Genomic DNA, 12,275 nt, shown 5'->3' on the forward strand with positions numbered 1-12,275 from the left:
CCGGTCTCAAAACCAACTGGCCTTTGGTTTGGACCTACAAAAATTGGGAAGAAATTCGAGCAATGGTTCTCCATCTGAATTCAGCCCCACTCAGGCATTGCTCGGGGGCATTTTTCCCCTGTCAACACAATTAGAAAGCCCCTCTCGCCATCCGCCTTCCAAATCTCTACCACCTTGCTTCACCCACTCGAACCGACCGCGTTCGGTCATCACGAGGACTCGAGCAGTGGAAATTTTCACGATGGAAACACTGATGAAGCTTAAAGAGCAGCAGCATGAATAGCACCTCAGCCGCTACCAGAGCTCTGCTGTCCAGGCGAGCACGACAGCCTACCAGTTTCCGATTACTCCTGGGAAACATTCCTCAACGGGTCGGTACAGCCTGAGTAATGCTACCTTCCGCGGCAGCTTCGGAGGCTATTAACCTTCCACATCGCTGGCTCCCCCATGACATCGCAATCACGTGAGAAGGACGCAGGTATGTGCTTTACATACAGGATGAGCAAAACAGGGATGACCATTTCAGAAATGCAACAAGACCACTCCCTCTAAAAAAAGCCCAATGACTCCTCTAAGGTCTATATTTAGTGGTCAACATTTGCTAGATGTTTGTCACCTGCGCAGTGGAGTACCCAGCTAACGAAGCCAACATCAAATAGAAATGTAAGATGATAAAATATAGTATAAAATACTCTACTCGCCATAAATGTAGCTATTTCAATTCACTAGACTCTCAGACCTCACCCTACAAGATTACTGGCAGAGAACAGATGGATTTTCCATCCTTTCCCCTTCTAGCTCTAAATTAGGCCGGCCCAGCCTCCAGTAACAGCGATACCCTCCAGCAGATGCGAGGACGCTGACAGAGCAGGACAGCAGACACCCCATTCTCGTCCGCAGCACAAACAGGAGGAGGATTGCCTGGCAGCGCCCAGAGGAGCCTGCACTTCACACCCACTCACGAGGCAGCTTGCCAGCCTCACTCAGGGACGGAATTAAAACAGGATTTAACCAGGCAGCCTGCCTGACCTCAGGAGCGTGATCTCCCAGGCACAGAGTGCCTCCTTAATCATCCCAAGTGTCACCGTGGAGCCCCGTGTCTCCTGCGACACGGCACCTGAACGGTAGTGCCCGAGGAGGAGATCCTGCGTTAGGTGGCACGAGCAGTGGCAGGGAGGGAGGTGACGCTGCAGCAGCACTGATTCATCCACCACCACCAGCTCAGCAAAGCGCTGCAGCAGAAGCGAGCGGTGCTGGAGGGCACGAAGGACACTGCTGCTCACGGAGCCGCGCCAGGGGACACGAGGTGGGGACTGGCGGCTAAGAGCTCTGTGTCAGAGGAGGATGATGGCGCAGGGAGCACAACAGCACGTCGCAGCCCAAACAGCCAGGATCCTGTTGATCAGCAGGACTTTTATAGAAAGCAGCAACAGAATGAGCCCGCTAGTACTTGGCCCCAAAGACAAACCCAGGGCTCCTGATCATTCAGCCACAGAACCTTTGTTCTGCCACCTTAATCCTTGGGTACAAGGACTGCACTGCAAGGACTCCCTGGTCTCTGTCGCCTCTTCGGGAGCTCGAGGTGATACAGTCACCCCAGCAGACATGTTTTTGGTGAGACTTCACTGCACGAGTGATTTAAGCGTTCCTCTGAGCTCATTCCCAGCTGATGAGTACAATGAGCCAGCTCGACATAAAATTATGGAAAGCAGACCCTCAGGTAACCAAGGCTGAAATAGAAACTCAACACCACGTAGGGCACGGAACTGCTAACAACTGCATTTCTACTTCCCACCCACGGGGGAAAAAAAAAAAAAAGCAATACCCACAAAAGCAGTCATGGCTGGGCTGTTTTAGGAAGCTCAGATCACAACACACCACTAGGGAAGATGTGCAGGTAAAGTAATCCTTCTTCCCATTTCGTGCAAGAAAACGCTTTTTTTAATATCTAAAGCATGATTTATGTCCACAAATAGAGCATTTTCTGAAGGCCTTGAGCAGCTGGGCTGGGGTTGCTTTGCTCTGCGGTACTGGAATAAACCTGCCCCTGTACCAACAGCTACACGTGAGATCTTCAGTTGGCACCTGTTTAACCAAGCTGCCTGGTGGAGGAAGAGCACGGGGGGCGGGAAAGCCTTCAGTGTCAGCACGCACGAAGAGCTGAGCTGGTTTTGAAATCCATGCTCTAAGAAACCTTTCCCAAACCAAATCCTCATACAACGGAAGTGAACATTTGTTTCCTTGTTGTCACCGATTTCCACCTTAAAAACAAGATCTCAGTCAGCTCTCTTCAAAAAGAGTAAAAAGGCTCCTGGTCTCCAGATGTCTCTCCGGATTCCTGCGCTCCTCTCGACCGCTGCAGCCTGGAAACCCCAACTCCAGCTCCCCTGCAAGCCAGCTGAGGAGCCAGCACTTGTTCAGTAGCAACTAACACACCCTGCACATGGAAGGTTTTTACTTTATGCCAAACAACTTCTGTGCCCAGGAGGGATCTGCAGCAGAACTCCACACAGACACTAAAAGTGTAGCACTTTTAGGAGAGCAGTAACATATGATTTATCCTCTCCTTGAGCAGGGGTTGTCTCAGTAGGCTCCTAGACTATTCACAGCACCTCTCATTAATACATGAGCACATAATAATGGGAATATGCATATTTCATTTTGTGAGCCATTCTCATTTAATGATGCTGCTCTTAGGACTCTGGCGAGGGGATCTATAAAAGTCCAGACACCACACTTCTCTGCATTAAACATTCACCAGGATCATTTATTCCTAGGAAGCATCTTATTTTGTCACTGTGTATGAGACAGGATCACTAAGACCTATGAAACAAGAAGGAACACAGCAATTTTCTACAAATTGAAGGATAAAATAAATGTGCAAGGGCGTGAGCTGCTGTCAGTACAAGGTATCAGCTCTGCAAGTGCCTGTCTGGGGCAAATCTGGCATCACATCAAAAACCTTGATGTATGGGGCCTGGTTAGCACTAGCTTGTAACCAGGAAAATGCAGAGAGCATCGCTGGGTGTAATCGCTTGCTTACAGCCTCTGTGGTTTTGGCAACCATTTCCTTGTGTGTAAGGAAGATGCAAGTAAAAGTTCAAGTCGCTGCTGAGAGGAGGTGCAGAGGAAAGAAAGACAAAATGCAAGATTGAGATTCACAGCAGCTATTTTTTCCTTTCTGCTCTGTGATGTTGTAATAGCAGAATAAACCTCTCCAGTTTTAGAAAGCCTAGAAGTTAAGGGTTCCCACGACACTCTGAAGGGTAAACATATACACATCTATGAATGAAGCAACCCATCTCCTGTCAGAAGAGGGGTAGATAAGTAGTCTTTTCCACAAAGTAAGGAAAGGTTGGCAGAAGGCAGGCTTCCACCGAACTGCACTGCTACCTCTGCAGACAGCGTACTCGTACAACTCCTGAACACAGAACAGGGCCAGACACCAGGCACCACACACACAACCTGTGCAGGTGCCTGATTACAGACCAGCTTACACCAGCGGGGATTCCACACCCTGCTAGCACTATGTAACATCCCTACTCACAGCCTAAGTCACCTCACTTTGTCCAAGAAACCAAATTACCCAGGTCATACCCAGAGTGTCTGACAACGCTGGTAGCTAAACGTACACCCGGGCATGCCCTGAGCCCAGGGCCATTCCCAGGTTTCTGGTTTGTGGCATCTTACACAGCCTCTTGCAAATACCTCACCAGGCCATGCTGCTACACGCAGAAGTTAACTAAAGCTCATTTGCCAAACTATAAGGAGAAAAACGCGTTGCTGCAGTTATGAAATCATTCCTTTTGCAGGAAATCTTTGAGCTGCTTCCCATCAGGCAGCTACCCGAAGCAAGGAGAGTTTAACACAATATAAAGGTTTTGAAAGATGCGCAAGAAGTAAATCCAGCACTGTCATGCTTCGTACAAACGCACGCTACAGAGGAAGAGCAGAAGCAGCCACTCGCCCTCTCAGCTGAAAAGTTACAGAATAAGCACACTTAGGCATGCAGGAAAGGAAAATGAAAAAAACAGAGATCCTAAAGCCTCGGATGGCCTATGCTCGGAGGGAGGTTCTACAGCCCTGGGCTATTCTGCAGCGTGCATCAGGCCAAAGGCAGTCACTGCCCTGGGTCTCTGCAAGGCCAGCTCTACAGCGTGGTTTGGGAGCAGAGAACAGGTGGCCTCCCACCCAAAGGGCATTTCCAAGAAGTGATCCTGTTCCCAGCGGCCTCACCTCCCTCCCAGAAAACCTAAAATCCCCCACGTCCACCCGCCTCCAACAAAAACAACGCCAGGCACTCGGCGCTTTCCAGGAACCCGACCCCAGCAGGCCCCCGCAGCACCTCGCCATGACCCTGTCCCCGAGGAGGGGGGCACAGGGGGGACGCAGCCCCCCAGGGGCACAGAGCCGGGGTGACACAGGCGGACTACAGCACCCAGGAGGCACTGCGACCGGGCTGCACGGTGCCGCGGGTGACGTGAGGCTGCCCGAACCAATCCACGCAGAAGGAGGAATGTCAACAAACACGGGCCTCGTGACAGGGACAGGGCAGGCAGCCCCCCGACACGGGACCGGTGCCTACCGGGGTCTGGCATGGGGTCCTGGGCCCCCAGAACCCAGAGCCATCACTTGCCAGTGCGAGGCCTCGGGGTAAACAGCGCTGCCGACGGGCTGCCTCCAGCCCCTGCGACCACAAACAGAAGGTTTCCACTTGATGCTGTTAGATCCTGCAGTGTTTTTCTTAAAAAGCATCACTAATGCTGGAGAAAAAAACCTCACGCCACCAGGCCACGCAGCAAGTTAACCAGAAATTCAAGGAAAAAAAAAAGAAATGTCATTGGAAAACTTGGGTTTCAGAGTAGATCAGTTTTAGCCCCTTAGATTAGACCTTTAGAGCTGACTTCAAAGGAAAAAGCAGCTGTGGGAAACCACAATAATCTAAAAACGTCTGCTGCAATTTTTAAACACTTACTGATTGCCACAAGGACAACAGAAAAATGCAAATGAAAATCCTCAGGAACTGAAGGCAATCATATGCTACAAAGTCATGGTCACACTATTTCTACACTGTATAGGAAAATTAAATTTTCTTAGGCATATCCATAACCAAGGAAGAAAAATAAAAGGCAGGTGTGCCCAGAGTAACTCCTGTAATTTTATTTTATTTCTAATGTTTTGAGAACTTCAGAGCTTCCAGCACAAACATATTCACCACACACTGCGTTAGTATCCTGGGAACAGGAGTTCCCACCTCAACTCCCAGCTGCTTAAGTTTTATTGTCCAGAGCACAGTCCATACGTGATCTGCTCAGCCATCTTTGTCCACCTTTTCATAACTTATGAGGAGACTTTTTTCCCAGAAAGTGTTTGATTACAAACTGTTAAATTACACTGTTAAAAAAAAAAAAACCACCACACAACAAAAATCCAAGAACTCCATTCAACCTCTCCCAAATCTAGAAAGCTTTAACATAAATGAATGTATTTACCTGGAAGTCATACAAGGCAACAATGTTTTCATGTTTCAATTCCTAGAAAAAGTCAAACAAAGACAGTAAGTTAGGAGCAACAATGGGCATAGAGAACAAAGACAGAAGAAAACAACTCTGTCTGCCTTTACCTTAAGGATTTTAATTTCCTTGCCCAGCAGCGTCTGTGATTTTGCAAGGTTCTTCTTGTTAATGCATTTCACAGCTACTTCCAGCTCAGGTTTCTGAAAGTGAAGAAGTGCACATGTAATTCGGAGCTAGATGTCAGTTTCACCATAAATGTACACTGGGATAAGCAGCCTCCTAACAGACTGCAAACACTACAGAAAGAAGCATCCTGCAGCACCACAAAAGGCCTCCACTTTCTGCCCTGGTGCATATCCCTCACTTGTTCAGACTTGCCCTCTCCTGAATTACACTTGCCAGACCGAGGAGAAAATCCCAAGGTTTGGGGTTTTGTTATTACTTGATACGACGGTTATCCTCATGTTTAATCGCTAGAAATAAACACGCCATGGGAGCCACGGCTTATCCCAAGCCCTGATGGTGGGAAATCCACAGAAGGATCGCTTTCCTTGTATTTCCCAGGGAGCCACTTCCCCTGCTTTCGGAGGGGCGCAGCGGTGGAAGGCCAAACTTGGCAGAATAAGAACCCAAAGGCAAAGCGGGGCTCCCCGTGCCCCCCGAGAGCCCCGGCGGCACCGAGCCCTCCGTGCCCAAGTTCAGCCGAGGGGGGGGGGCGGGGGGGGGAATAAAAATTAATAAAAGGGAGAAAAAGAAGGGCTCGTTCACCTCTTTGTGCCTGCCTTTGAAGACGACAGCGAAGGCTCCGTGCCCGATCAGGTCCTTCCTGCTGAACTCAAACTTTCCCACCGTCTCCATGGCGCTGCCAGGGCCGGCGGGGCGAACTTCAGGGCTGGAAAGCGACGGTGGCGATGATGGTGGTGGCGGTGATGAAGGAGCTCCCTTTAAAGAAGGCTGAACCTCTCCCGACCCGGACGGGAGCGCGCAGCCTGCCCCGCTCCCGAAGGGCAGTCAGGAGCTGGAGGCCGGCCGGAGGGGGGTAGCCCCGGTGCTGTCAGCCCCTCGGCAGCTCGGCGTCTGGCTCCTCTCCCCCACCTCGCCTCCGTCCATGGGCTGCCTCTTCCTGCACCAGGGCCGGGCGCTGCTCATCCTCGGCGGCGGCGAAGGAGCCGGCTCCTCAGCAGCGGGCCTTCCCCATGCCCTCCTCGGCACGGCCGGGCGCTGCTCCTCGGGGCGGCCGCTTCAGGCGCCTCTCCCCATGCCGAGCCCCGGCCCGGCCCGCCCGGCAGGCGCGGCTTGGCTCCGAGTCCACCTTAAGCCGCGCTCCACCTTAACCCCGAATCCACCTTAACTCCGCTTCCACCTTAAGCGCTCGCTCCACCTTAAGCGCAGATCCACCTTAAGGGCCGCCCGCGGCCCGCCGCCCCTTCGGGCTCACCCGCGGGGTCCCCGCCGCCTCCCCGAGCTCCGCCGCCCGCTGCGGGCCCAGACAAAGCTCTGCGGAGCGCGCCGCGGCTCGGCCCCCACACACGGCCGCGGCCCCGGCGGCGCAAGCGCGGTGCGCGGCGGTGAGCGGGGGAGAGGCCGGCACGGCGGCGGCGGCCACCTGAGGCGCAGGGGGCCGAGCCCGGCGCGTTTAAAGGCGCCGCCCGCCGCCGGCCCTGAGTCACCGGCGGGCCGCTGAGACCCCCCCTGCACCGCTGGGGGTGCCCCCCCCGCTCGGAGCTGGAAGGCGGGGGGTTTATGCTGCTGCCTGCCAGCTCCCCCCCACCCCCCCAAAAAAAAAAGTCTTTCAGAAATGTTTTAAATAACTAAATAAATGAGTTTCCTTCCCCCTCCCCAATAAAAGTCTTTCAGAAATGTTTCAAACGGCTAAAAAAATGGCGAGTTTTTCAAAATTTACCACAAAAAAATCGCTGCGGGGGCGGTGGCAGTCCCACCTCCCCCCCAAAAAAAAGTCTTTCAGACATATTTCAAATGACTAAAAAAATGGCGAGTTTTTCAAAATTTACCACAAAAACGTTGCTAAGGGGTCAGTGTCAGGGTCCCCCTACCTCACCCCCCTCACCGCCCCCCAAAAAAGTCTTTCAGAAACGTTTCAAATGACTAAATAAACGTTGAGTTTTTCAAAATTTACCGTAAAACCGTCTCTCCAGGGGCAGTGGTGGCAGCCTCCTCCCCCCCCCCCAATAAAATCTTTCAGAAATATTGTAAATAACTAAATAAATGGCAAGTTTTTCAAAATTTACCGTAAAATCGTCTCTGCGGGGGTAATGGCCAGGCGCACCCCGAGACCCCTCTCCTCCACAGGCTGCCTGCGCTGCGCACAGCGGGGCCCACTGCTGCTGCTCTCTGACATCCTCCGAGGGCATCAAAATGTCCCTCAGCTCCACATCCAGGGCCGTTTTCTAGCCGCCACACCCTGTCCCCATCTGCATCCTTATCAAAACATAAAAATCAGAACACGCTATTCCAGCTGCAGAGACAGCCGTGCATCTCAGGCAGCACTCCTGTTTGTGCCTTGCAGCGTGGGGTTTGCTTTTTGCTCAATCGTGTGGCATCGATCTGTGTTCGGATGCCGGCCCCTTTCCTCCACCCGCAGCTGCCAGGTGGGCACGTGTCAGGGGATGGCATCCAGGTGTCGTCAGCTCCCCCAAAATGTCATTTTGTCGTAATCTGACAGTGCAAACAAACACAAGGCCGGCTGGCTCTGCGGACACGCAGGGCTGAGGGTGCTCGGTGTCATGACGCCCAACATCTGCGGTTATCGCTGTTTTCGGCAAAAGTGAGGAACAGGCAGCACCTCACAGCGTCAGGCCTTGCTCAAAAGCAGTGTCTGGCTGATACGGTGCCTGGCCTGCGCTCTGTTACCCTTGGCTGCTAGATAACTCATGTTCAGGTGCTGTTCTGAGCTTAAAACGTAGCTGGAAAAATGACAGCTTGTCCCAAAACCAGATACAGAAGTTGCAGTGTCTGATCAGGGGTAGTTTGTGCCTCAAACTCCAGCAGAATTAAGTTTTTAGGAGGACTTGTGCAAGTGAAGGGTGTTCTTTGGTGTGAATTTGGTAGAAGTATCTGTTGAAATGGCCTTCAGTCCAAAACAAGACTGGTGTATATTTGTGATTTCAGTACTGACAACCCTCAGAATTAAAAACTTATTACATTTTTAAAAACACAATATGCTTAAGCTACTTGTTTGCTTTATCGCTTCTAGGCCCATGACATCCACAATTTCAGGCTTCTGTCAGTGATCACAAGGGGTTAATTTAAAAATGAACACAGAAACTAGCAAAATGGCAAACATCATAAAACTTGCAAAAATAAAAAATAAAAAGTAAAGCTACTTGGCAAGTGACAGACACAGGAATTTACCAGCTGTTTCAAAGCTGCTGTCTTTAACACAGAACGTAACAGTTGCAAAAGCTTAAGGCAGGAAGTGAAGAAAATGTTTTGAAACTTCTTAGACAATTTCTAGGTAGGCAAAATCTTGTATCCCCCCTTCGCTGGAAAATAGCCAGGGTGCCACGGCTAGCAAGCATGCTCTTGCAACAACTGTGGTAAAATCTCTGGTGACCACAGGTGCTTCTGCCTTTGTTTTGCTATCACAGCAGAGACAGAGTTCCAGCGCAGGGCAAAGAAGGAAGTTGATATGAATGCTGTTCAATTGTTCTGTACTACGTGTGCTTATTTGTTATTTCACGTGCTGATGGCTGTGAAAAAAATGTGCAACCTAAATAGGTTTTGATTAAACCTGGGTTCTAAGGTAGCTTTTTGCACACAGTTGCCTGCTTTGCAGGCAGCAAAGTCAGCCTCCTCTCCACTGACATTTATTTTTCTTTTAAGCAAAGTGGATTTGTTTATAAGCAGGCCTGAAGGCTCAGTGTGTAACTTTCTAGTGGAAAAAGTGAAACTTCAAAGCAGCACAAGAAATTTGAAGGTACTCAGCGATCGCTACAAGGATCAGGACCAAGTTGTACTGCATGCCCTGTGCACACCTAAGGCACTACACGATCTTTGTACTGACAGCTTAACATTTGTAGCAATTAAATGGCTCAAATGAGTCTTCCAAAAATAGGCTAGTGAAAAGATTTCATCAAATTTCCACAGAGATTTTAAAACTTCCCAAGGACAACTAATAAAACGTAATGCCACTTGACAGCAAATACAGTTCTGAGATGTTTGGAGTGCAGTCTGCAGACACATGGTATTAGCAAAACATTTGTTCATGATGGAACAAAGAAGGCTGAAAAGATTTTTAATTGGAATTGGTAGCCTTTTTTTTTTCTTTTTTTTCCCCTGTGGTTTGCTGATTAAATACTTATGCTCTATCAATTCCTCCCCGATGTCCAGAATTGTGAGAGATTGTATTCAGGCCAGCATCCAACACATGTAAATTCTGTTCTCCTCTCATAGTCTCCCATTTGTTAATGATGTAAGTACTACCACCAACAGTTATTCAACTGCTTCTCAGATGGAGGCATTCATCTTTGAGGGGACAGAATATATAGTTCAATTTACTAATGCATGGCTGGGGGAAAATCTGCTGTGATTTATGATGGGTGGAGAACTGTACAAGCATACACCCAGCTGTGGGAAACCTTCGAATATTTTCTTGAAATTCTTTTGCAAGTTAGTGCAACTTTATACCTTTTTGTCATTCACGTGTGAAGACAAGCAGTGAGATAGCTGACATCCTGATGATTCAAATGATACTCTTTTCCAATACGATGTTTTAATTAGCAGTCATAAATATGTCCATTTCTATCTACAGGAATCCAAGAGTGCCATCCTCACCTCAGTGCTGCAGAGGTACCACATAATTATCCATGACACAATTCTGTACTGTGGAATTGGCTAAAGCTGTACTGTGGAATTGGCTAAAGCAACAGGATTATGAAGGAATTATGTAAGAACAAGCAAACACAGAATAAAGATTTAGAACAAAGAATAAAGATTTCCATCTAGGGATAATTGTTCTCATCATAGTCCAACCAAAGGAATAAATTACCTATATACCCAACCAGTGCAGCTCAAGGTGTGAATGAAGCTCATGTAGGTACAGCTACACTATTTTAAAACCAGCTCTTTTACTAGTAACCTGGAGCAGCATAGACTTTGTCCTGGACTGCAAATCCTACCTTAGAAGCTGGGTGGATTCTATGGAGGGCTAGCACACACCAAGCTTCTTGCTGCTGCGTGTACTTTGCTGTAGGTACCAGAGCTTCCATGGAAGATGTATCCGTTAGACTATTTCTTCCAGGACAAGTAACATTTTACACTTGCTGCTATATAGCAAAGACCTGCATTCACATCTCAGAGAACCTGTGCCAGATACATGACATGCTTCTTGATGCTTCTGCATGGGCCAGACAGCTGTCTTTCCCAAGATCCTAGTGTTTTTGCTTTTCTAGTTCAGCAACTCCATCCCAGTGTTCCCCACAGTGTCTGATGAGAGACCAGAAGTGTCACAGAGATAAACCACCATATCTGGAAGGTGTGGGGGAATCCTTGGCTGGATATGATCATAAAGAACAGGTTATTTAAATCACTGCATAACTCTGTTTTGAAATCAAAGTTCTGCGACACACAGAGGGAATTTCCAGGGCACTCCTCTGTGGTATTTTTTTTTTACAGCAACTGCCTCACAGAGATGATAAGGACCCAGGAAAACATATCCGTGTTTTTGGAGGAAGGGAAATGCCAAACTATCAGGCTTGGGCACATGAGCAAGATGTGACTGCACATAGACCAAGCCTGTTAATTGGCCACACATCTCCTCACATGAAATGAAAGCTTAAGCCTTAAGATGAGCTTTAGCATGAGCTGTGGTACAGTCATCGGTGGACACAGAGGTAGTGCTGCTGCTGGGTAATTCACTGAAAACTTTTCTTGGTATTTCATAGCCAAAAGAGATGGACAACCTAGCACAAGAGGATTGATCAGGTATGGATTAGTTTCAGAGTTTTTCTGAATGAAAAGCAGACCCTATTTGTGTAGATTCAAAATTGAATTAAAATTTGGACACGTTAAAACCAGTTACACATCTCCTTTCCACAAACTGCCTAATAGCTGAGCATAACCAGAAGTATCTGGGCAGAGCCAACAGTAAGCTGAATGCTGGAATTTTTACCAAATTCATCAGGAAGGAGTAAAGGAGATGAATATCCAGTACTTGACTGGAAATCACTTTGGTGGAAGGAAATCACCTACGTACACCAATATCTGTAAACGGTAAAAGCAAATATTAGCTTAGCATTAATGGAATACAAGACAAGCTGCAGGAGTGAATTAAAATTACATCTTTTATTCTCACCCCTTTCAGATGGCTGTCGGTAGGTTAGATTCTGGCTCAGCTACAGTAAGGGTAAAGCACAGACCTCAGTGGAATTCCAGCGGGAAAAATGTGTGCTTTGAACACAGCCATGTCACGTTACCTTCCTGGAGAGGCTGAACGAGTAAATTTATCTGGCATCCTGAAAACATATGTAAATTTACAGCAGTGGTGTAAGCTATGTTAAGAGTATTTGTTCATGCCTCACACAGGATCTGCAGGAAAAGCATTCCGACTCTGGCGAAGTACTCTTATCTGAGAGAGGGAATGATCCCCCCCCTCACGGCGTCAGCTTTTGGTGATAGAAACTGAATTCAATGATGGAATTCAGAAACCACTCCCCACTGCTCACAGCCAGCTGCTCCCCCCTCGCACACATAGCTGAATCAAAGACATTTAGGTGACATCTAAACATGGGCCAACACGGC

The 12,275-nt window shown here is 48.7% G+C and overlaps 1 protein-coding gene across 4 annotated transcripts in view; it reads right to left on the reverse strand.

Annotated features, from left to right (window-relative positions):
- Positions 1 to 6,854, reverse strand: part of ULK1 (unc-51 like autophagy activating kinase 1) — a 79,808-nt gene extending 72,954 nt beyond the window's left edge. For 3 of the 4 annotated variants that reach the window (XM_035556574.2, XM_035556572.2, XM_035556573.2), the window contains exons 1-3: positions 6,285 to 6,814; positions 5,624 to 5,716; positions 5,493 to 5,534 (exon numbers count right to left, since the gene is read on the reverse strand). In XM_035556574.2, coding sequence (XP_035412467.1) covers positions 5,493 to 5,534; positions 5,624 to 5,716; positions 6,285 to 6,374 — 225 coding nt within the window. In that variant the 5' untranslated portion in view covers positions 6,375 to 6,814. Of the gene's footprint in view, positions 1 to 5,492; positions 5,535 to 5,623; positions 5,717 to 6,284 lie in introns of all 4 variants that reach the window. The other variant, XM_035556571.1, reaches the window with a different exon arrangement.
- Between the last annotated feature and the right edge of the window lie 5,421 nt (positions 6,855 to 12,275).

The sequence above is a fragment of the Cygnus atratus genome, chromosome 17, assembly GCF_013377495.2.
Source record: "Cygnus atratus isolate AKBS03 ecotype Queensland, Australia chromosome 17, CAtr_DNAZoo_HiC_assembly, whole genome shotgun sequence".
NCBI lineage: Eukaryota > Metazoa > Chordata > Aves > Anseriformes > Anatidae > Cygnus > Cygnus atratus.